Raw genomic sequence first — 22,301 nt, 5'->3', positions numbered from 1 at the left:
TTGCTGGGGAAGAAACACTCATTTATTTACTTTGGTGTTTTTTTTTTTTTTTTTGAGAGGGGAGAAAGCCGAAGTCACTATCTCCTGTGACTGCTTAAATAATGTTAAATTACTGAAAGCAAAAGCATGGGAAGTTATTAATACTTCTCTAACACATTTGAGCTTAAGAGTAGATAAATGGAAACTTATAACAAACCACACTTGGGATTGAACATTAAGAACTGTCTAAGACCGTGCCTAAGTTCAGAGTACACCAAATGTAGAAGTCAAAGTTGGCAATTCAAGTACATGTTTTGCTTTGAGGTCTGTCTTTCATAGATCTCTATGAAAATAATCAGGTTAATTTTAGAAACTTTTTGCTAAAGAGATGCTCAGTGGTCACCAGTTTATCTACTATCATTTAACTTTTATAATATCTTAGTCTTCCTTGGTATATAAAAAGTTTAATTCCAGAACAACCTGTTTTTTTTCTGTAGGAAATACCTTTCCAGGCTTTCTAACTTCAGCCTAAAATCAAACCATCACTCCCCATCCCAGCGCACACACTTTGGGAAATGACGTTAGACTTATCTGCTTTACAGCAATCGCATTCTAGTCTCTCTGCTACCCAAAATGATATTTCAAAATCATTTTTAACTCCATTCTGTATCTTACAACTTACATTCAAATTATTGACAAGAACTGATGACAACTTTGCCCATACTTCTGACATTCGTCCCTCCATTTTCATTTCCTTTTCCAGTTCTTGTCTACCTTTCCCTTTGTATACCTTTCATGCAGTAACTTATTATCTGGTGTCCCTGCCTCCACATATCCTCATCAACTTCATAACAGTCTCCACACTGTACCTGATTTTTTCATTACCTCCCTCTCTCTTCTAAACAAATCCTAAAGTTAATGTTCAAGATTTTGAATTATCTAGCCTCAGTAACTTTTTTTAAATTTGGAACAATCTTTCTTCAAGAACTTTTGCCAGGCAGAGAGTTAAGAGGGCATCGATCCTCTCCCTGTATCATAATCTTTAGTCAAACTGTATTTTTTCCAATACTGCACGTTCATGTTGCTCCATCACTCTTCACAGTGCATATTACTTCCATCATGAATGCCCTTCCTCTTCCAATTTTCCATTTCAAAATACTATTCAATTTTGAGGACTCATAGCAAATTCTAACTTGTTAATGTAGTCCTGTTTCCCCAGTCACAGGCAAGTCTGATCTTTGAAACCCCATAACATTCTGAAACTCTTTGACAATGACCATTTTTTTCCACAGTTCTTTGTGTAAATGTCTTATCTTCCCATTATTTTATAAATTCTTTGAAGAAATGACCATGAGCTGTGCATCTTTGTATTCTCGTTTTCACTTAGTAGGTATTTAATAATTATCTATTAACTCACTGAATATAAATTAGCAGTTTGCATTCAGCAAATAATCACTTAAACAATTAGGACATAGTGAAGGTTTTATGGTTACAACAGTTATTTATTTCTATTTCCTCCACCTGAAAAATAATGAAGTTAATTGTGGGAATTTTTATTCTGCTGACCTCTTTTTTAAACACACAGGTGAAATCATCCAATTTATTAAGAGAAGTCAATGCAGTGGCATTTTTTTCCATTTGGATAGAATAATTTATGATCAATTTTAACTGAGGTATATTGAGTATATAGGTAGAGAGAGGCAGATAAAGACAGAAGTACAGAAACGGTTTAGGGCATCAATATGTAGTAATGAGAACCTCTTCATGAGTTAAATGGTTTAGGGCATCAATATGTAGTAATGAGAACCTCTTCTGCAGTTAAAATAAGTGCCAAAATCCTGGTGGGAAATTAAATTTCAGTCTATCCTGGCCCTCTACTGCATTGTCTCTGGCCATTCTGTCACTCTGTGTGTTGCCTCACCTACAAAAATGACCTAACTCATGTGGCCTCCCAACAGACATGCATTGCACTATGGACACGTTATTTCTCCAGTATTTCTTCTACTCTGTCCTGTTATCAGAAAGGCATGCATGCATTGTGTGTGGCCATAGAACAGAGCCAAGCTAACTGAATGAAGCCCTGATGCTCTGCCCTGGTAAATTTGTTATTCCCTGTCTGCACTTCCTATGGGTTTGTGGATGCCTCACTCCATCTAGCCTTTGGGCCACCACTCAAGGACTCCTGAGTTTTGAGTCCTTCCGGTCTGTTATAACTACCTTATTTTCTTGCCAGCCGCAGGTATTCCTGATTCTAAAGTAGGCTCCCATATCCAACAGCACATTATTTTTGCTAAAAAGACTTTGGATTTTACAAAAATCACTGAATTTAAATGCACAAAATGCTGTTTGATGAGAGAGGGCCTCCTCCCTGCTCTGCCTCCTTGGTAATCAGCGTCAAGAACTGCTATGGTAGAAACCAGAAAAAGACAGCCCTGACTTTATTATTATAACAATAACTGGCATTGGTGTAGTATCTTAAACTTTACTGAGTACTTGTACATGTACTGTTTCATTTGGTTTTTGCCTGGTGAGCTAAAAAATAAAGGTTATCATGGACACATGTCACACATGAAGACACTATAGTACAAGGCAACAACGCCAGGAGACGGCAGGGTCTGATTCCAGGCCCAGGTCTCCTGCAAACGTAATTTTCACTTAATTTGCACTGGTTTACACACTGTATACTCCAAATGGTAAGCAGCTGACTGGTATAGCTCCATCACTACAAAATACAAGAATGTTTTAGAGTAGCTCGGCCAGTGGAGAAAAGTAATGGTAATAAATGTTAGCAGGAGTCCAAGCACATTAACAGATTCCTGGAACAATAGGAGATCTATCTGCATGCTGAGTAATCTCATGAAGACAAAGTGAATTTGCTTCCATAATCATAAATATTAGGTATCTGATGTGGAAGTGTAATTCTTAAGACTCCCAAATTTGATTTTTAGCTATGACAGCTACTTTTCAATTGCCTCTCACAAAGAGACAAGTAGGACACTTGCATTCATCCTTGGCCCAACCTAATATCTGTATGTGAGCAGGTGAGGGAACTCCAATCAGGTTTGAGCTCAGATCTTAATGTTATCCTGTAGTGAGCCTCTGAGAGTTAATATTGACATTATGTTTCTGGACAGGACAGAAAATGCTTCCAATATTCCAAAATTTGTTTCTAGCTGATATTTTTGAAATAAAATTGCCCAAGGAGAATTCTTTTAAAACTATGATTATAAAACTTACAACATAAAGACAGATTTTGTTGTTGTTTGGCCACATACTGTGAGGGATAGCTGGTGGGCATGTTAAATGGGAAATAATAAAATAAAATTGCTATGGAGGTGTATGTGGTAATCCATCTTCTTTTAAACCCACTCTATGCCAGTGACACTGTGGCAGATGGGATAAGAATTCAGGCATATAAATTCATGCCAAGCTAACTTCATCTCATGGCTTCATAAATTTACCTTTAGGTGAAAAAAGCGTTCAAATATTTTCATTATTTTTACTTTTTCCCCCTGCAAGTGACAGCCAGTTTAGATATCTTTGACATCCTTTAGCAGAAGACAATCCTGTCACCATTTCGTGTTTCATTTTCCACTGTGATACTCTCTGAGACTGCACACAGCTTAGAGGTTCTCGATCTCACAAATATTGTTACACCTTACACATGCACAGTGCCTCATTTAGAATGGTGCTTTGCCATCTCTTATTCCATTTGATCCTCATACCAACTTTCACAATAGGCAGAAGAAAATTATTATTATCCTCACCTGACTGATGAGCACATTTCCCTTTTGGAAAGGTACGTTACCTGCCCCAGGCAATACAACCAGTGCAAGAAAAAAAATGCACCCAACTTTCAGGCTACCTTTTTTTCTTACTGCACCACACTGCCTATTTTTACTAAAAACCATCTCAGTGACAGAAATAGAATAAGTGGAGGAGTGTAGAAATGACTGTTCTGGAAATTAACATATAACTAGGGGACCAGTAAGAGGACTCGTGAAAACCTGTTATCTTTGAGATTTTGAGTTCTAGATAACTATTTAGCTTTCTTTCTTTTTCAGAATAGTTTTTCTTATTTCAAAGAAATTTAATTTTTCTATTTCAAAACAAAGGAACATTTACTTTGGGTAGGGATGATCTATTGGTATACAGGGTAGGTATAAAATAGCTGCTCTTCCCCATAATAATTGCTTGTTTAAAGCAGGTCAAGAAAATGGCACCTGCTCTCAACTTAGATATATAGGATAAAAGAGCGTAAAGCCACCAGTGGTTTCCTAGATATACTGAAAGTACAATAAGACACAGAGCACATAAAAAACCTTTAAAAATATTGACAAAAAGCTTCTAAAATATTATGGGCTTCATCGAGTTGAATCAACTTATTTTTTCTTAAGTACCTAAACTTTTCTGTATTTTTTCAAAGAATAAATGCCTTCTGTGCCCGAAAGATAGGATATTCTTAATTAGGTCATCCAGACCCAACAGAATAGTATAGTTCCCTAGGGCATATCTCCAAATACTTTGTTCTTCCAATATTTATTCTTAAGGAGAAATGCAAATAGTTAACTGAAATGATCAAAAAAGGGGGCAGGAAGTATGGGGGATTTTCCCTAAAGGCTAACAAAATGGAGGGCTTTAGCAGTTGAACGAACCAGCCAATAGCCTTCTGGTACAAGCTAATGATTGATTGGCAAATCTCCAATCATCCAACCAAGTACTATATTTTCCGGGGCCTGTTTTAAGAACCTATAAATGCAAATGTTCTATAGACTACATATTAAGGACATAGAGCAATTAAAAATTTTTGGCTATAATATTTGAAGAAGGCTTTAGGGGCTAAGGAAATAGAACCAATATATAGGTTATACACAAAGCAAAGGGATAGGAAGAGTATGGAAACTGAAAATAGAAATAGCTAGTTCTTTTGCAATTACCAGAAGTGAAATTTTCAGCACTACATAGCATAGTAATATAGAATTTTGAAGAACTAAGTTATATATGGAGGAAGAAATATTTTTTATTATATGACATCCCCCCAATGATTAAAATAAGTACTAATTTTCACTTTAGATACTCATAAGAAATCCCTTTTAATATGTTTGCAAATATATATAATAGTAATATTTAAATACTTCTATAGACCTGAGTTCAAATTCTATTTCTAAATAACTCACTTAGCCTTTCTGAATCTCCATTTTCTCATATGAAATAAGAGCACTAATATTTCACTCATCTAATTGTTATATAAAGAATAAGAGACCATATCTGTGACATAGAAAAGCAAAACTGAAGTTCTGACAGAAGTGCCAACACAACAGATATAAGATAATGGGAGTCTAAGACAGATATCCAATGCAAAGTTTACAAAGGAAATGATAAAATACTGGTTCTCAGCACATGAACCCCTCAATTACATCAAGGGCGATGATATCACCGACATCATCATAACCATAAAAGGGGTCAGGAATTGAAAAGAAAAATGTCTAAGAATATTTTTTGAGATAGGTCCTACTATGCGATAAGTTTTCACTACCGTTACCCCTAAAGGGAGACTGCATTCTAGCCCTAAGCTTAGTGAGAAGACTCTCATGCCTGGAGAACTTGCTTTGTTTCCTACAGTTGGGGGATACAGGACTGGTGCCCTACATGTTAAAAAAAAGCTTTAAATAGCCTGTGGCAGCAGGACACACATGAAAACACTGGGAATGGGCTGCACTTCCAAAGCTCTCAGGGTTGAGGGGGCAAACGATGCATGACAATTTCTCATGGGCAGACATGGGCCCCATGTGCCATGAGAGCAAGCCAGCAGGACTTCCTGGAGACAGAGTGGACCCCAGCAGTCTGAGGCTGTGTGGACAGAACAGAAGGCATGATCACTCCACAGAGGTTACGGGCAGGAGGTCCCAGCTGAGGAACCTTGGATGAACCCAGGAGACCACCATGAAAAAAGGAGTGAGCTTGAGGGATCTGCCAGACCAGGAGGCCGAACATCACTTAATGTCCCTACTCAACAAGCTATGGGAAAACAACAGCAGGAAGGGACAGAGTTGAACATGACCCTTATACTGCCTGTGACTGGCCAAAGCAGACTGCAGCCCCAATTATCAGTTTTGATTAGTCATTTATATTGGGCAATTTTTAATTTTTTGGAATTAAAGTTATGTTTTATAATAAAAAATGATTATAGAATCATCAAAAATAAGCTCCAACTTTTCCTCTAAATGGATATATGATACAAATACCTCAACACAACACATTTTAAAGTGACGGTTTGAGGTAAAAAATAATACTGTAGCTTGATTGAATTCGAACATCATACTTATCTAATAATTTCACATATAAACCTTTAACACAGTTTCTGGCCTCTAGGTACTCAATAAATGACATTATTCATTGAGTTATGATGATCACGACAATAATGAAGAGAGTTTATTATAATATAGCTCTGAATAGAAAACAAAGACCGATGCCAGGCCACAAGACAATTTCTCAAAAAGACACTCAGTTTTGCATACTACCCTGCCATTGTGAATGATTCACACTTGTGTCCCAACGAAAGCACAAATAACTATGCCACAGACCATCAACTTTCTCAGAAATAGGCGGAACCATGCATGTGAAATTTATAAATGCCAAAGGTGTGCTGTGTAATAGATACAATGCATTAGTAGACTTTAAAGTGCTTGTTTAAAAAGTCCCCAACTCCAAGGAGGAAACCAGTGGTGGGAGATCTCAGCATTGTGTGTTGGGGAAAGGTGGAGAGTGATGGCAGTGGAGTAAGGAGGGGACCTCATACAGCTTGGCTAGGAATGTTAAAAAGCAAACTTAAAAAACCTGGGAATGCTAGGCAGGCTGTCCTGTGCCAGGGTAGTTATGAGAATGAGGCCGAAATATTGCCAACACCTGCCATGTGCAGGTGGGCCTTATGAGTCTCCTCTCGCTGTAAACTCTTGAGTTTCAAAGAATATACTGGTTGATCTCATGCACTGTTGTGGGAATTAAATGAGATCCCGTGTGTAAAATATTTATAATAGTGCATGGGATGCGATAAGCCCTCAGAAATGGTTAAAATACTTATTGCTATTTAATATTACTATCATTACTATTTAGGTGAGATGTTTAACCTCCCTAAGTCTTACCTTTGTTTCATCATTTGTATCATCGGCCTAAGTACAGCGACCTCAACAGTTTGTCATGAAAATTAAAGAGATGATATATGTAAATCTCTTAGCTTATGTTTAGTAAAGGGTGGATGCTGATGAAGATGATGGTGATGTACCTTGCCTAGACACACATGAAAGAGCGATTCTATATCATCCAAGTCCATCTGACCCCAAAGCCCATGTCCTTAATTACAATGCTATATTGCTTCTTGCATTACCCTTAAGAAAAACTACAATAATTAATTGCAAAGGCCAAGAAAGGGTTCCTTTTAAAAGCAGACACAGAAAACCACACGAATGTGGCATTGACAAGAAAAGCCTGATTGACCTAATGAGATTCCTTTGAAATAGCTCTGGAAGTATCCTCCAGGGAATGAAAATAGTGGGCTGGCAGCAGCACGGTGCCATTAAAAAACGTGCTTTCCTACATGAATAAAAATGGCAGAACTGGCTTTGAAGCGTCTCTACAGTTGTAGGGGTAACTGTCCTAAGCCCGCCGAACTTTCCAGTTTATTCTAATTTTGACCCAGGGCTCAGAGGAATTGTGCAGGAGCAGGGGTAGAAGCTGTTTCCCTCTGGGTCATGGTGAAACACAGCTGGGACCACATTATTACTGAACCCAAACTAACTGGAGCAACTGCCTGAAAATAAGTGCTATTTACTTTTGGGATCCATAATGAACAATGGTAACCCTACCCAAATGTTAGCGGGGTCTCTCTGTCCTTTATAGATCTACAGGAGCCTTGTTCAAATCTTTCTAATTCCACAGAGAATAAAAATCTAGCATTCTCTATCCCCATTTCTGGTGAATTCCAGGAAGCCTGTGATTCCTGCTTCTGGCTTTCATATCCCATGTGCTGCCTCTGATTCCAGATAAGCACAGTCTCTGTCCACCCACAAAATAATTTTGTTTGCTCAAGCATTTATGAGATTAGGCACATGAACATTTTGGTACCATGTAATGCCTAGTTTTCTACCATCTTGATGATTGCAGCCCCTACTCTCAACCTCTGCTCTCGGGTAAAGCAACCCAATCCCTTGATTTTTTTCATAGCAGCTTATAGATCATCTTTGGTGGCTTTGATGGCTCCACATATACCCAAGTATCCTGTACAAATAGTTCTTCAAACAAATCCAGGGGTCATATTGCCCCATGTTAGTCGTAGGGATGAGTATTCCAACAAAATTTACTCTCCCAAGATTTTCGCACCTGACTCCTGAACTCATGGGCGTCTCTCTTGGGTATCTTAATTGGTCAGGGGTGGAAAGCCAGATCTGGGGAAGCCAAGTTGCCAATGCTTGTGAAAGCAGAGAGAGCCAGTGTGCAGATATGGAAAAGACTGAGGGAGTGCTCACTGGACAGCTGAGAGAAGGCAGTGCACAGCTCCTGCGGAGACCAAGAAAGGTAAAGATGCTGGTGTGTTGCTGACCGCTTTCCTGACTATGGCTCCAATGAGGGCCAACCTTAAACTTTCTCTTCCTTGCCTTTGGCTTCCTTGAATGCTATACCCTGGTTATCTCCCTCTTTTTTCACTTGAGTTAGTCTGAATGGGTTTATGCTTCTCATACCCCAAAGACCTTTGTCTAATTCTCCCTTCAGAAAAAAAAGAGAGAGGTCTACGAACCACGCAAACTCTGCAGACTTCCATTTTCCTTGAGTGAGAGAGATGCTGCTAAGCTTGCTTTTCCAGATTGTTCTAACATGCAGAACTCTTGACCGAGAAGCTCAGCTTCTAGGAAGACAGCTATGCTTCACTCTTGGTATATCCTGAAGACAGATGAGCACTGAAGACCCAGCTCTGATGAGGCTAAGATCTTCTGAGCAGTCACCTGACTCTTAAGAACTCAGCTCTAAACACCTGGAGGCATTTTCTTCTCTATAGCATAAATACCACCAGCTTTAAGAGATCAGCTTATCTAATCACTGGCATACTGGGACACAGTAAATTGCCACCTGTCTGAAAGGCATTTGACCAGTGGGTTCAGATTTCAGGGAGCCTACACTTTCCTATGGGAGGGCTGGGAAAAGCTATCTTTCCTGGTGCATGACCTCCTCTTAGCTATGCCAAGAACACAAACCAAGGCCCGTGGTGGTCAGAGCTCGGCCAGTGTTGTGAGTGAGCAGAAACCAGCAACAGGGCTTTAAACACCTGTATCACCTTCCCAAAAACAACTACAAATGGAATGGGTTGGGGCCATCAAAACTGCACTAGAAAAAGCCAAGAGATGACCTACAGTTTCCATCTTGCACCCGGGGCTGGTCATAGGGACGGTCTTCTCCAGTGAGTCCATAGAAAGTCTCAGTTTTCTTTTCAGGATGTTGCTCCAGGCTGTCACTAGTAGTCACCTGAGGTTAATCTGAGCAATAAAACTTGTTTTCCCTAGTCTATTATAAACAATGTTGAACTAGGAACCAAAGGTAGATATAATACACTAACTAGCTGCCTGAGCACTTTTCTCTCATTTGTAAAAGGAGTGAGTCAGACCACATTGTCTCCAAGATCAGTGATCCTAGTGGAAAGATAAATTTCAAGTAATAGAGTTGGAGGGACTGAAAAAAAAAAAAAAAAACAACAACAAAATTATGCCTTATGTAAAAAGTATTCCAAAACAATCATAATGGGTCAACAAATTTTTTTAAAACAGTTGTTGGTAGGGAATAATGCACTTAAAATGCAATCCTTTAAACTGGCCCAAGCGTCATGGAGTATCAGAGGGAAAAACTTCCAAGACAAATGTTAACAGTGGGTAGAACGACTGGGCATGGAAAGAGAATAATGTCTCACTAGGATGGGGGTGAGAAGGACTAAAACATACTGACAAAAGCGTTGTAGGAAAGATAATAGATTGAGAGTGATTTCTGCAAAGCCTGGGAGTTCCACAGAAATATCAGGGGAGAAACCATAGTTTCATATCTCTAATTGTCTTTCAATGCTTGTATAGGAAAAAGAGTAACAAAAATGTTAAGCCTTTATGTACTCAGCCTGATTGTCCCTGTTCCACACATGATGATTGCCTCCAAAAAGGTCTCCGCCTCCTCCCCAAGCCTCAGTCCATTCTCTGCTCTACAGTGCATCATGAACTCCACTCTTCTCCTTAAAACCCTGTAATTCTGCCCTCTCCTCTCCTTCTACCACTGCACTCAGGGCACCCTCCTCCATTCTCTGAGAAACTACAGAGAACTTTCCAGCCTGCAGCCCCTTCCCAAGAGGTCATCTTTCAAGTTCACGTTTGAGGCCATGCAAACCTACCTCTATGTTTACAGCTATGTGGCCTAAGGAAGTGAGCCTGACCAGCAGCAGCGGGGCGAAAGCCCATGAAGTTGTATGCTGGACAGGTCCACTTACAGTATTAGATAGATCATGTCTTCTGGAGAATTTGAAAGTGAGTTGAAGAGGAGAGCAGACAGAAGTGAAAACACACACAGGAACAAAAGCAACAGGTAGAAGCCATGAGGCGGAAGAAAGCAAGGGTCGGAGAAGCCAGGAAGCAGGAATGATCACAGCGGGAATAGGCACAGTAGTCAGAAGGTGGGTAGTGGATATCGCTAAATTAGGGACCAGTGGTTATATGTAACTAAGGGAACATCTAAAAGAGTAGCTCTTGTGATTCCAGTTTGACTTTTAGAACAAAGTTCTTATTCTCAGCCGCTGAAAGGATTTGTCTCTCTTACTTCCTAATGGATCCTTAAAATAATCTCCCATTAACTGAAATAATGCAAGTAAATCTTTTTTCCTTACTAACTAAAAAAATTAAAATATCAATCACTCAGTCATTCTAAAAGCGATAGCCTAACCAGCAAGACAACAGGAGCTTCCTTCCATCTTCTGCTTTAAGGTTAAGCTCAGAGTCAGACTCTTAAAGTTTTGTATTTGAACAAAGTATCTAGTCAAGGCTAGTGAGCTATCAAATGTCATATGGCTGAATGCACAAAGCTTGGGCATGTTTAAACACGATCAGGATTTTGGAATAGCATCTGGATCAATGAAGTACTGCAGCAATGATATATCAAATAGCAAGTTAATGGGTAGAAAATGAGGGCATTGGTGTTATGTTTAGGATTGGAGCATGTAGGTAGTTGAGTAATAGAGATTAGTGTGAGATCCTGATGAAAAGAGCAAGAACACTACAGGCCTACCTCAGAGATGTTGCGGGTTGGGTTCCAGACCACCGCAATAAAGCAAGTAAAATAAAGTGAGTCATAATCTTTTAACTGGTGGGGGCTCTTGCCTTCAATTTGTAAAAAGAAAAATAAAGCAATGTCTGTGAAATGCAATAAAGCTAAGCACAATAAAACAAGGTATGCCTGCATTTATCTTCAAATTTTTCGCTTAGAGATTGAATACATTTGAAAAGAAAGTCCTCTTTGGGCTGTCTCTGATTAGGGAAACTTTAAGTGGCTTGGTAGCAAGATAATAGCAGGTGGTTGCTTTCAGGGTAGATTTAAAGAAGGATAAGAGGAAGGTTTTAGAGCAGATAATGGTCTGGTAAGAAAGGAACAAACAAGATAGGAGACAGAGGGAGAGCTCACTCAAAGTCCTCAGGAATTTGAGGTCTGAGAGGACTAACAAAGGGAAAAGCTCTGCCTGGGCTGACCCAAATGTGGCCTGTAAATGAGTTACTCACTTTTAAGTAGTTTTGCTAATTGGCCACCTGAGGGCACTGTATTCTATGCACCTAGGAATCTGATCTTTCCCCCCTCATCAAGTAAACTATCCTCGATTTGCTAAAGGAAAAACAAGTAATGCTTTAAAGAAAGATACCAATTAAAAATGGAGGCCAAAGACGATCCTTTCTCCCTATCTTTGTTCTTGAACTAGATTAATAAATGAGCAAAACTGACCTCAATTCAAATCCCTAGGTAACTATAAAGATTAAATAAAATAACCTGATTTAAATCTACTTAGAATTTAGTAGGGAGTCAATAAATATTAGTTCCCACCCATGTACACACGTGTACAAACATACACATTTGCTAAATACAAGAGAAGGAATGTAAGGAGACATTGCACTGACCCTTTATCTCTCTGAAGAGGGTAAGACTCAGAAATTCCACAATGAATGCACAGCTGTGCTAGAAACTCATTCCAGAGAGCAAATTTATGCTGCTCTTTTCATTGCATGTTGCAGCTTGTACATAATAGCCAGAGGGAATAGTACACAAACAGCTGGGAAATAAAGATGAAAGCAAAACTGTATCAGCAGGGAGAGACACACAACCCCCTGAGAACACAGCAGTGTCATGAAAGATAATCTGAACAAGGTCACCTGTGTATAATTCTTTTTCTCAGAGATAGATCATTAGATCCTCATTTCTGGTCATCTCTATCAAAGTCAGAGTGGGGATTCCTGTTCCCAGCTTTCGAATTTCTACATGAAGGTCCTGTCTATATAATGAAACAGAGCCACAGGCAAAAGCCTGCATTATGATAAAGGAAAGCTAAGTGGGATCTGGGATGGTCGAAAACAAAGAAATTCTGCTTCCCAGCACAAGTGGAGACTGTTGAAGTTTTTTCCCTCCAGAATCCCAGATGACAAGTTTTGTGGCCATATGCTGCCCTCTAGTGTCTTTGTAAGGAATGGTAACATAAGAAATAAAAATACTGGACATAATCTTGAGGCAACCAATGTCACTTCAGCCTAGGACTCGTAAAATAGAACAAAACGAACATAAAATTCTCAGAAAAAAAAAAAAAGGAAAACCAGAATTTGTAGTAAAATTAAAAAGTGAGTGAAATCTGGCCACAATATAGATATTGTATTCTTTCTGGACTCTGAAACACATGGTATCTAGCTTCGTGAGTGCCCTAAAAATACAAACAACTATCGCTCCCTGCACATCACTCTTAAATGACTTCTGCCTCAGTCTGCCCGAGGTGGGGTCCAGAAATCTGAATTTCATAAGTTCCACCACATGACTCTGATGTGATTAAGTGAATCGACCTCACTTTGAGAAAAAATGAAGACTATCCTAGTGACTTTAAGCACAGTGTAGAATCAATCTATGATTTTCTTTTAATCCTATAAGTATCCAGCTCTTAGGCAAAATATACATGAAATAAAAGCACTGACCAAGATAGATCGTCTTTCATTTTTCCTGCATTTAGAGTGGTTGAATCCTACATGACTAGTATGCAAAGATAACAATACTGTTCAATTCAGAGTGAAGAGCTCTTTCAGACACCATCCTATGTGAGTAAGCCCCACTAATTCCAGTGGGAAGAAGGAGAAACAATGCCTAGTTGGTCTTCCTCTTCCTTCAGATATCCCTTAAGCATTCCTTTCTCTGAAAATTCTCCAGTTACTCTTGGATTAGTTTCAATGTCCCAATGTGGCTCCAGGGCATCCCGTTCTTCTATGTTCTATAAATGCTCCCTTAACTTCAGTCTTCTCCAAGGGAAAGAAAGTTTTTCACTACAGGAACTCTTCTCCACTGCGCTCTCTCCGCTTTTAACACAGAGTCAGTGCTCAGTAAATGCTCATCATCTGACCAGTCACTACGATGACACATAGCCAAAGGTGGTGATGATGAGAGCTAGGAGGGGTCATACCCCAGGACCACGCTCACTCCTCAAGCTCTCTCTAGTCCAAGACACATATGGCGGGAGGGTTTCTTTGGGGTTATTATTGCCATTGGATCACATATCCAATTTACAAGCCCACAGCTTTGGCTTTTAATTTTAATTTTAGGAATTTGCTCTCACTTTTGGCATAGTTTGATAAATCTGTAAAGGCAAGAAACTTTATGAGGTAAAAGTCATTAGCATAGAATCTCTTTATTCACTTGAGAAATTCACCTCAAATTTAACTATTTTTGAAAACACAAATGCACTCAGTTAAATCTCAGTACCTAATACCTTACTATTATGTAATATGCTATTTTCAATTCATAGTTTTACTATTACTAATGATGGATAAAGCCTTTCTTACATTCAGAGTTATAAAATACTCAATAGTTTAATAAATCAGCTCTGAGGACTTCTTAGATTTGCAAAGAAATAATTCCATACCACAACCTCCAATTACATCTACTTTTTTTAATGAACAATAAACACATATTTCCTACTCAGGAGACAGTGACCTGATTGTCCAATGATATATTACACACTGCCTTGCACTGCTTTTATGTACCCTCAGTGTAGGTCTGTACGTGTCACATACTTCAGCCATCTATGATCTGCTTCTTTTCCAGCCACGTTAGTCTCTGCGTAGTGTTCACAGTTTCTGGTGAAGCTCACTTATGCTTACTGAGGTCTCTCTCTATGCAAACAACACAACGTTTTGCTTTAGCTCTGGTGGCTTGGCCAGTACACTGAACGTCACTGTGCAAAACAAGGGCACCCACAAAGCAGGAAAAGAAAACACACTCTACTCACTTCAATCAGACAAGAATGAGTAAAAGGTTTAGCTTGTTAAACAGCATGTCCTTTGAATTCCATTTTACTCTTTGAGCTAAACTATTAGATTTGGGGGCATAAACAGGATGTCTTTGAAGTCAACAACAGGCCACTCTGAAAGAAGGGAGACAGCCATTGCTGCACATTTTAGGTATTGAACAAATATAGTTCCAAGACTGTAAATAAATTCTGCCATTACAGAAAGTGAAATGCTTTTCTTTCTTCTTTCACATTATTTAGAAAGAGTATTTTTCTCTAGAAAGAGTTCTGTTGGATTTTCTCTCTCCAGTTCCCTAACTCCCCTACATATTTACTTTTTGAATCAAAGGGGAAGAGCCCATCCAAATAAATCAACAGCTCTTACAAAAAAAAAATGACCGCAGTGATCCCTGTAGAGCTATGTAATGCATCAGGATAGAGCAGGAAGAGCAACGAAGGGAGTATGTGTCAGAACTGGGGTCATGTTTTGCTCTATTGTGGCAGCTGTTTCATCTGTGGACAAGTCATTCCAAGCTCAGACTGTCCAATACTCGTCATAGTGTTAAATGAGATGTGATATATGAATATGTTATTAGTGATTCGCAAAGGCCAATTCAAAGACAAACTTGTTGTTTTCATCTATTATTGACATATTTTCTAAGCATTTTGTCTTGCTTGCTTAAGAAATCAAATATCAATAAGGAAAGAAAATGTCTGCTAAGACTTTCTTAGAAGCTGGTAAAAGAAACATCCCCCCTGGTGTATAGGAGAGAGGAGGGGAGGATTCCCAGAGGTAAAAGCTAGGCTCAGACCCCTGTTGGTCAGAAGGTCTGTAGGTATCTAAGAAGCCTTGCCAAGGAAAAAAAACTAATAAGCTCCCAGGAAACTCCTTAGGTATCTAGTTATCTTGACTCCAAATCAATTGAAAACTGTTGGGACTAAGGAAACGCAAACGCCTGTTTTCTTTATAATATCAAAACTAAGAATATTCTTCTTCCTACTCTTTAAAATTTAATCATGCATGCACTCTTAGGTGTTGCAGTTTTTGAACTGTTATTAAAAATGCATGTTTCTGCCACATTAAAGGGGGAACAGAGGTTTGTGTGTTGTATTATTAATTATGTGTAGGAAATAAAATTCTGGTCAGTTTCTGCAGAAGGTACACACACACAGAGCAAAGGATTTGCCAGGTAAGTAGAGACCATGTGAGTGCATGCCTGCTGTTCTGCCTCTGTGCACTTACTCTTGAGGTCCAAGTTCCTGGCTCCCGCAGTGATTTGCGTTGTGATTTTCGTGTCGATTTTTACAGTGTGGAGATTGCTGGTGTCCCTTGATATCATCACATTATGCCACTGATTGTCATTGAGAGGTTTATTTGAGCTCCCTTTGATGAGGTTAGCACCATTTCCCAAATCAAACACGTAATGTAAGTACCTGGGAAAAAAGGAAAAGTGGGAAAGTGAATTTTTGATGCAGTCAAACTAGATATTACAATTGGGCAAGTTTTTTTTTCAGGTGGCTCCATATCACCTAGAAGTCATAAGAGTGAGTTGTATAGAACCTCAGCTAACAAGAAGGTAAGAAACACTATTCGGTGTTAGCAGGGAGAATTACTCATTTTTTTTCAGTACAGGAAATAGTGAAAATTAAAGTTTTTAAATCATAGTCTAAATTTTATGACTTTGGAAGGTAAATATCTTGCACTACTCATTCCCCATATTCACCAGTGCAAAGTACACTGAACTGGCAATTTTTCTTAGCTTCTTGCATCTGCTTTTCTTTCCATTTTGGATGCCTGTTTCTGTATGAGAAATGTGCACTCGTCCTTTAAGATTCAGCTTGAATATCCACTCCCTGTCTAATACAATCCCTAATTTCTCTAAAGACTCTCTTGAGCCTTTGTACAAGATCATCTTAGGAAACTTTTCATGGTGCTTCTGTTCTGGTTATGTGTTCACCTATATTCCCTAGGATTATAAGTTTGTATACATGTGTCCTGGGGTTGATGAAATCTGAAATATGCATGAGGTGGCAAGAAAAAAATATATATAGCTATAGATATGTGTGTGCCTAGCACACTATCTAGCCCACTATAAATATGTGGTAATCATCACTGAATGAATACTCAAGTGAATTAAAATACATCAAATTTTTAACGCAGTTTCAAAGAAATTTCACAAAAATATTTCTAAATTCTTTGAGAAACTCTGACATAGAATTAAGTTTGAATTACATGACATTTTGTGGAATTGAAATAATCTGATTACTTTAATTAGCTATTTAACAGCACAAATTAGCCTACAAATCTGTAGAAAAAAAGAATTATAGTGTGCATTTTAAGGCAATCCATATTTGAAGCATAAGATTCATGGAATGCCTAGCATAAATTAGAACTTAATGTTATTTATATTTCATATATGGAAATGTAGGTATACAAGACTATACTGAACCCCTATTAATATTCAAGTAATTTAAACAAATGTATTATTTGCACCTCACTCCACCCACCCCTGCCCACTAACTTTCAAGTCAAGTCAGTACATTTTGCTTAATGTATGTTTTTGAAAATTGAGGTTCATTTTTCCAAAGTTTTACTTGTCATTGAAGTGACATATACTCACCCTTTAACTAATTCAACCACAATAAAGTCATTTCCATCCCCACTGTTATAAAGAATAAGTCCATCTAGGGATGTTGTCTTAAACTGGAAGAAAAGATGCATAGAAGTGTAGGCTTGCAATGTAGCTAAGGCAACATAGCTCGATTTGGTCTTGAAGGTGACAGGGTCTGCTATGATGTTCCTGAAGCCAAATCTGGCATTGAGCTCACAGTAATCTATGTCGCCATTTTTACACAAGTCAATGTATGCCATTCCATTAAAAGTCAGGCTCTGAAGGTGTCCAATGAAGTTGGAGGGGACAGAAGACAGATATCGTCGTTCTGTAATGATGCCAGTCTCTATGTTATGAAACTCCAGCCTTGTATGATCCCCTGCCATTTGACCTAAAAAGAAGGATAATGTATTATTTTCTGTATGTGAAAGGCACTTCTAACTTTAGATTCTATAACAACATCACATTTTAAGATACAAGAACCCAAATACCTCCTGGATATTCGGGTCCATACAGTAAAAACACAGAAGTAATGGGAAAGGACGAAGCCAGATTACATAACACAACTTTCTTAAATCAGGTTTTAATCTCTGTCCATATTTTAGTCTTAATAAAATTCATCCTCATCAGCCAAAGTTACAGAGTTTTTAAAAAGTAGAAGGAAAAATAGGAACTATGTAAGGAAGAAGAGAACATTAAGAAGGAGGCAGAGAGAAAGAGGAAAAGGAAAAAGAAAAAGAAAAAGAGAAGGGAAGGAAGGAATGATGGGAGGGACAGAGGGAGAGAGGGAGGGAGGGAGGGAAAGAGGGAGGGAGGGAAAGAGGGAGGAAGGAAGGCAGGCAGGCAGGCAGGCAGAGGAAGGGATTGGGGAAATGATTGTCATAAATCATCCCAATAAAAAGTGATATATCCCAGTTTTATGGTTAAGTGATGTTTTTCTTTATAAAAAATGTTCTTCAGGAAAAAAAAGAATGTGACTATATTTTCTTATGCCCAATAGAAATAATGAAGAGCTGTTGACTATTCTTCCAATAATGAACCATGAAAATGTGTTTGAAGTTAAGCATATACTATTCACCTTCCTTTTTCTGAATAGTTCTCATAGTCTATCCTAGAACTAGTCTTCTAACCACTTTAGAATTTCGGTTTATCTCTGGACCTATGCCATTTTCCTTGCACTTATGTTTTGGATAACTAAACTGAGCATAATGTACCAATTCAAGGCATGCCCAATTTTGAGAATACAAGTGAAATCCGTCCACTTTACCACAGGTTATAATCTTCTTTAAACACACTAGCATGAACTTGGTTGCAGATTTATGCAATGATTCACTCTTCAACTCAGCCCCCATCCCTCTCCATCCTGCCATATTTCTCCGTCAACCCCAATAATGCCACCTAGTCTCATTTTACTTCCAGAGTGATAATAAGCTAAATAAAAAAAGATGTGAACTTGTTTTTTAAAACAAAACATAAAGTACTTTACCATTGCTAGTGATTCACTCTTAGCACCTTGTTCTTATCTAATTAAACTATCATTCACTTTCTTCTGAAACTCTAAAAGATCATTTAAATTGTAATGAAGTTCTTCCACGTGCTAGTTTCACTACTCAACTTGGCTTAACTGGGAAATTTATCGAATTTTCCCTATCCTATTATCCATTATGTTGATGAAAATATTAATTAGTGCCAATCTCAGTATAAGCCCCTGAGAAAATGCACTGGATCTTTTTCCCAGGTGTAATGAAGACTGAACAGTCATCTATGGGGGCTTCCTTCAACCAGTTTAGCAGATTTCCATTTCATTAATCAATATAGTAAAATATTAGATGGCATTTTAAGGAAATGTCTAAGTAAGATACAAAAGGCATACTTTTTGTTGTGCAAGAAAAATCGTCTACATACTTAATTGACTTTGATGCTTATTAACTCATTGGTGTAAAGAATTCTCTTCTAAGCTGGACTTAACTCTACTTAATTTTCACACTTGCTTACTAGTCCTAGATCCTGATAATAGCTATACTGTCACCCTGGGCATGTTCTCATTTTAGCCATTGGTTTGTTCCAATCCCCTCTCTGCAAACTTATTTTTTGTAAACAAAAAATACCACTGTATGTAATTGTCTCTCCTCCCTTATCCCCACTGTCTCCTGCTTGTCAATCTGATGCAAAAAATACTATTAAATCCTTAGCATTCTGGTTTCTTGCATGACAACATTTCTTTCTCCGTCTTCAGTTCCTCTTGTTCAATGACCTCTATACCACTTTGTGGGAGAACTCCCTCTTTGGTAGCAAATAAAATGAGCCTTGAATAATTTTCAAATATAAAGTTCTAGAGACACCAGTAACATTGAATTAACAAGCCATACAGAATGAAAAATATGTAAAGCTTAAAACTCACTTGGGCTTTTCTATCTCCTTGTATTGATTTTTGTCTTTTTCACACTATTAAAATCTGAGTCTTAATTGAGCGAACCTGCCCCAATCCTGAAATTGTCATGTTTCTTCGTAAAAGTTCCATTAGTGAACCCATCGATAGTAGAGAAATATGCAGAAAAATATTTCTAATACTTGAAAGTAAATATGAGCCCCAATTTTCAAGTTCTTGGCAGCTCTGAAATAGTAAAACATATTTTATTTAGGAGGACTGAGAAATTCAGTGATAAAAATAGTACGTAATGTCTCTTTTCTCAAAGGAATAGAATATGTATGCAGAGCATAAATAATAAAAAGGTAGTAAAACAGTGGTGGAGCAACCATGGCCCGGTTACAAGAAAACTCATTATGGCCCATGTTCGAGAGCCTATTATTTCTTTAATAAGCATATATAAATTGCATTGACAGTAATGGCAGATATGCTTTCTCTAGGGGGAGAATTAGCCCCTAAAAGCCCTCATCCACTAAGAAAACATTAACTGCTGCCTTTTAAAAACTCTTTTTTCCTCAGAATATATTTCAGTGTTTAATCCTCTGTCAATAATGTAGCCACCTCTACTCTTGTATACATATATTGATTAAGGGGAAAAAAGCGGGAGGGCATTAAAGGAGAAAGATTTTTAAGGCTCTGACCATTTAAAAATCCACTGTCTTTTCCAGAGATTTTTGTGGGAAGGAGAATTTGAAATTAGCAAAATGCCTCTGATCAAAGTGTCTGGGGTAAAGTAGATTGACAATAATCTCCGATTAAAAAAAAAAAATAGAAAATAAAAAAACCTAGATGGTGTGTTTGCATAGAAATCTCAATATCTAAATCAAATCTTTTTAACCAAATGGATAGCAAGATCAGCTATTTTAGGTTTGGTTGGGTTAAATCTCTGCTGCAGAATAAAACAACCTGTGTCTTACATCAACTTGTTAATTCACTTAAAGTTACTGAGTTTCTGTGGTATATGTAAAAGTCAGGTAACAAAGAAATCACGATGAGAAAAACAGATATGCCTCCTGTTTTCAGGAAATTCATGGTCCATTGGGAGAAGGTAGACAAACAGACATAAGGAAATAATTAAATATATAATGGTAAACTCAGAAAAATGATATGATTTTGATGAACAGGGCAAACTTAAATGTGAAGTATTAAAAAGAGAAAGCCATGCTAATAATGGGAGAAGAGAAATGGGGAGGTGATTCCAAGAAGGGGAGAGAGATGAATAAAGGCTCTCAAAAGAGAAAGACCTGGGGATGTGGCTACAGTCCTAAGTACAGCTAGTGGCTCCCATGAGATGGGAAAGAGTCAGCAACCAGGTATCACAGTGCTTCCTGATTATGTTAGGAACTATTGGAGGGTTTTAATCAGGTGTAAGCCACAAGTCAGTGTGTGTGTGCATGCTCATGTGTGTGCATGTGCATGTGTGTTAATGTGCGTGTGTTTAATCTGGGTAGAATAGATTGAGATTGTTTAAACTAGGGTGGTTATAGCAGAAATGAAAAAAAAAAGACAACAAGGTAATTTTGCAGGTAGAATGTGCAGGATTTACTAATGATGTGCAGAATGATGGAAAGGACGGAGATAATGATGACACCTGGCTTCCAGGCTTGAATAACTGCATATATGATAAATATTGTTCAATGAAGGACACATGCACTAACATAAATACACATACAAAGTACACAATTCCAGAGTTTTTGACAGACTAAGTGATGAGTTAAAATCCAAGGACTCCCCACTTAGGGATCTCATATATTTTGAAGAACCCTTTCTCATTTGAGCCCTAGGAAATCTCTCCCTTTTGGGGCTTCTTTGCTGGTAACTGCTGTCCTTATCACCCTAGTTGAGGGACAGACATTTCTAAAACAGCCTTAGTATGGACTGTCTTGTGCTCAATCGATACTTAACAGTATTTATAACTATAACTTAAATATGAGGTCAAATGTAGGACTTTACATAAAGTGTTCCTAGTGTTTTTCCTTTTTAAATTTTTTTCTGTTCAGTGATGTCTGACTTGCTGTAAAATTTAAGAAATCACCATTGCTTTCCTGATTCATAGGTGGCTTCAAGTGGCCACTCTAGTTTGAAAAAAAAAAAATCCCATCTTAAACTTAAGCCTAAATGGCAAGCTTCCATTGCTATTTTTAGAAATCTTTTCTAGCTATATAAGATGAGGCTGACTTTTTTATTCTTATGAATTCTTTGCTTTCATGAGATCTTTGACAAATCATAATCCCCCAAATATGATTTGCCCTGATGAAAACTCAACAAGAAAGGTAAACTATTGTGGGGAAAAAAAAATTGTCTTTAGCTCTGATCAGCAAGATGCTGGGTGCTGAGGGAAGGAAAGGGGTGGGGTGAGTATTTGGGGAAGGATGCATTATTTAGGTGAATCATCAATCGGCATACTTGGCTGTATGCCGATTCACCTTTAAACTCTGAGAAAGAGCATATTGGTTCCTACAACTGAAAAAATGTTCAGCTCCTACAGAGTAGAGGTTACAATCTGATTTCTGCTCTAAGGCCATGCAATTTTGAGAAAGAGTAAATGTCAGGCTAATTTACTGAAATGCTAGTTTATATTTTACATTTCCTTCAATTCTAGAAGCTAGCCAATTCCCTTGTAGCACTTTGCCTCAAAGGCCTTTTCTTGGCAGAAGTGGAAGCTGCTGGAAAACAATGCCTTTTCCAATCTTTCCTAAAGGTCTGATTTGCAAAGTGTTCCAGAAAGGAAAAAAAGAAG

At 38.1% G+C, this 22,301-nt stretch overlaps 1 protein-coding gene across 16 annotated transcripts in view; it reads right to left on the bottom strand.

Moving 5' to 3' along the window:
- Positions 1-22,301, bottom strand: part of NRXN1 (neurexin 1) — a 1,047,547-nt gene that overhangs the window by 507,566 nt on the left and 517,680 nt on the right. For all 16 annotated transcript variants that reach the window (XM_023532814.1, XM_023532816.1, XM_023532823.1 and 13 more), the window contains 2 exons: positions 17,143-17,524; positions 15,765-15,955 (listed from right to left, as the gene is read on the bottom strand). In XM_023532814.1, coding sequence (XP_023388582.1) covers positions 15,765-15,955; positions 17,143-17,524 — 573 coding nt within the window. The remainder of the gene's footprint in view (positions 1-15,764; positions 15,956-17,142; positions 17,525-22,301) is intronic.

Source organism: Pteropus vampyrus, unplaced genomic scaffold (genome assembly GCF_000151845.1).
Source record: "Pteropus vampyrus isolate Shadow unplaced genomic scaffold, Pvam_2.0 Scaffold91, whole genome shotgun sequence".
In the NCBI taxonomy this organism is placed as follows: domain Eukaryota; kingdom Metazoa; phylum Chordata; class Mammalia; order Chiroptera; family Pteropodidae; genus Pteropus; species Pteropus vampyrus.
This window is presented reverse-complemented; position numbering and strand designations above follow the sequence as displayed.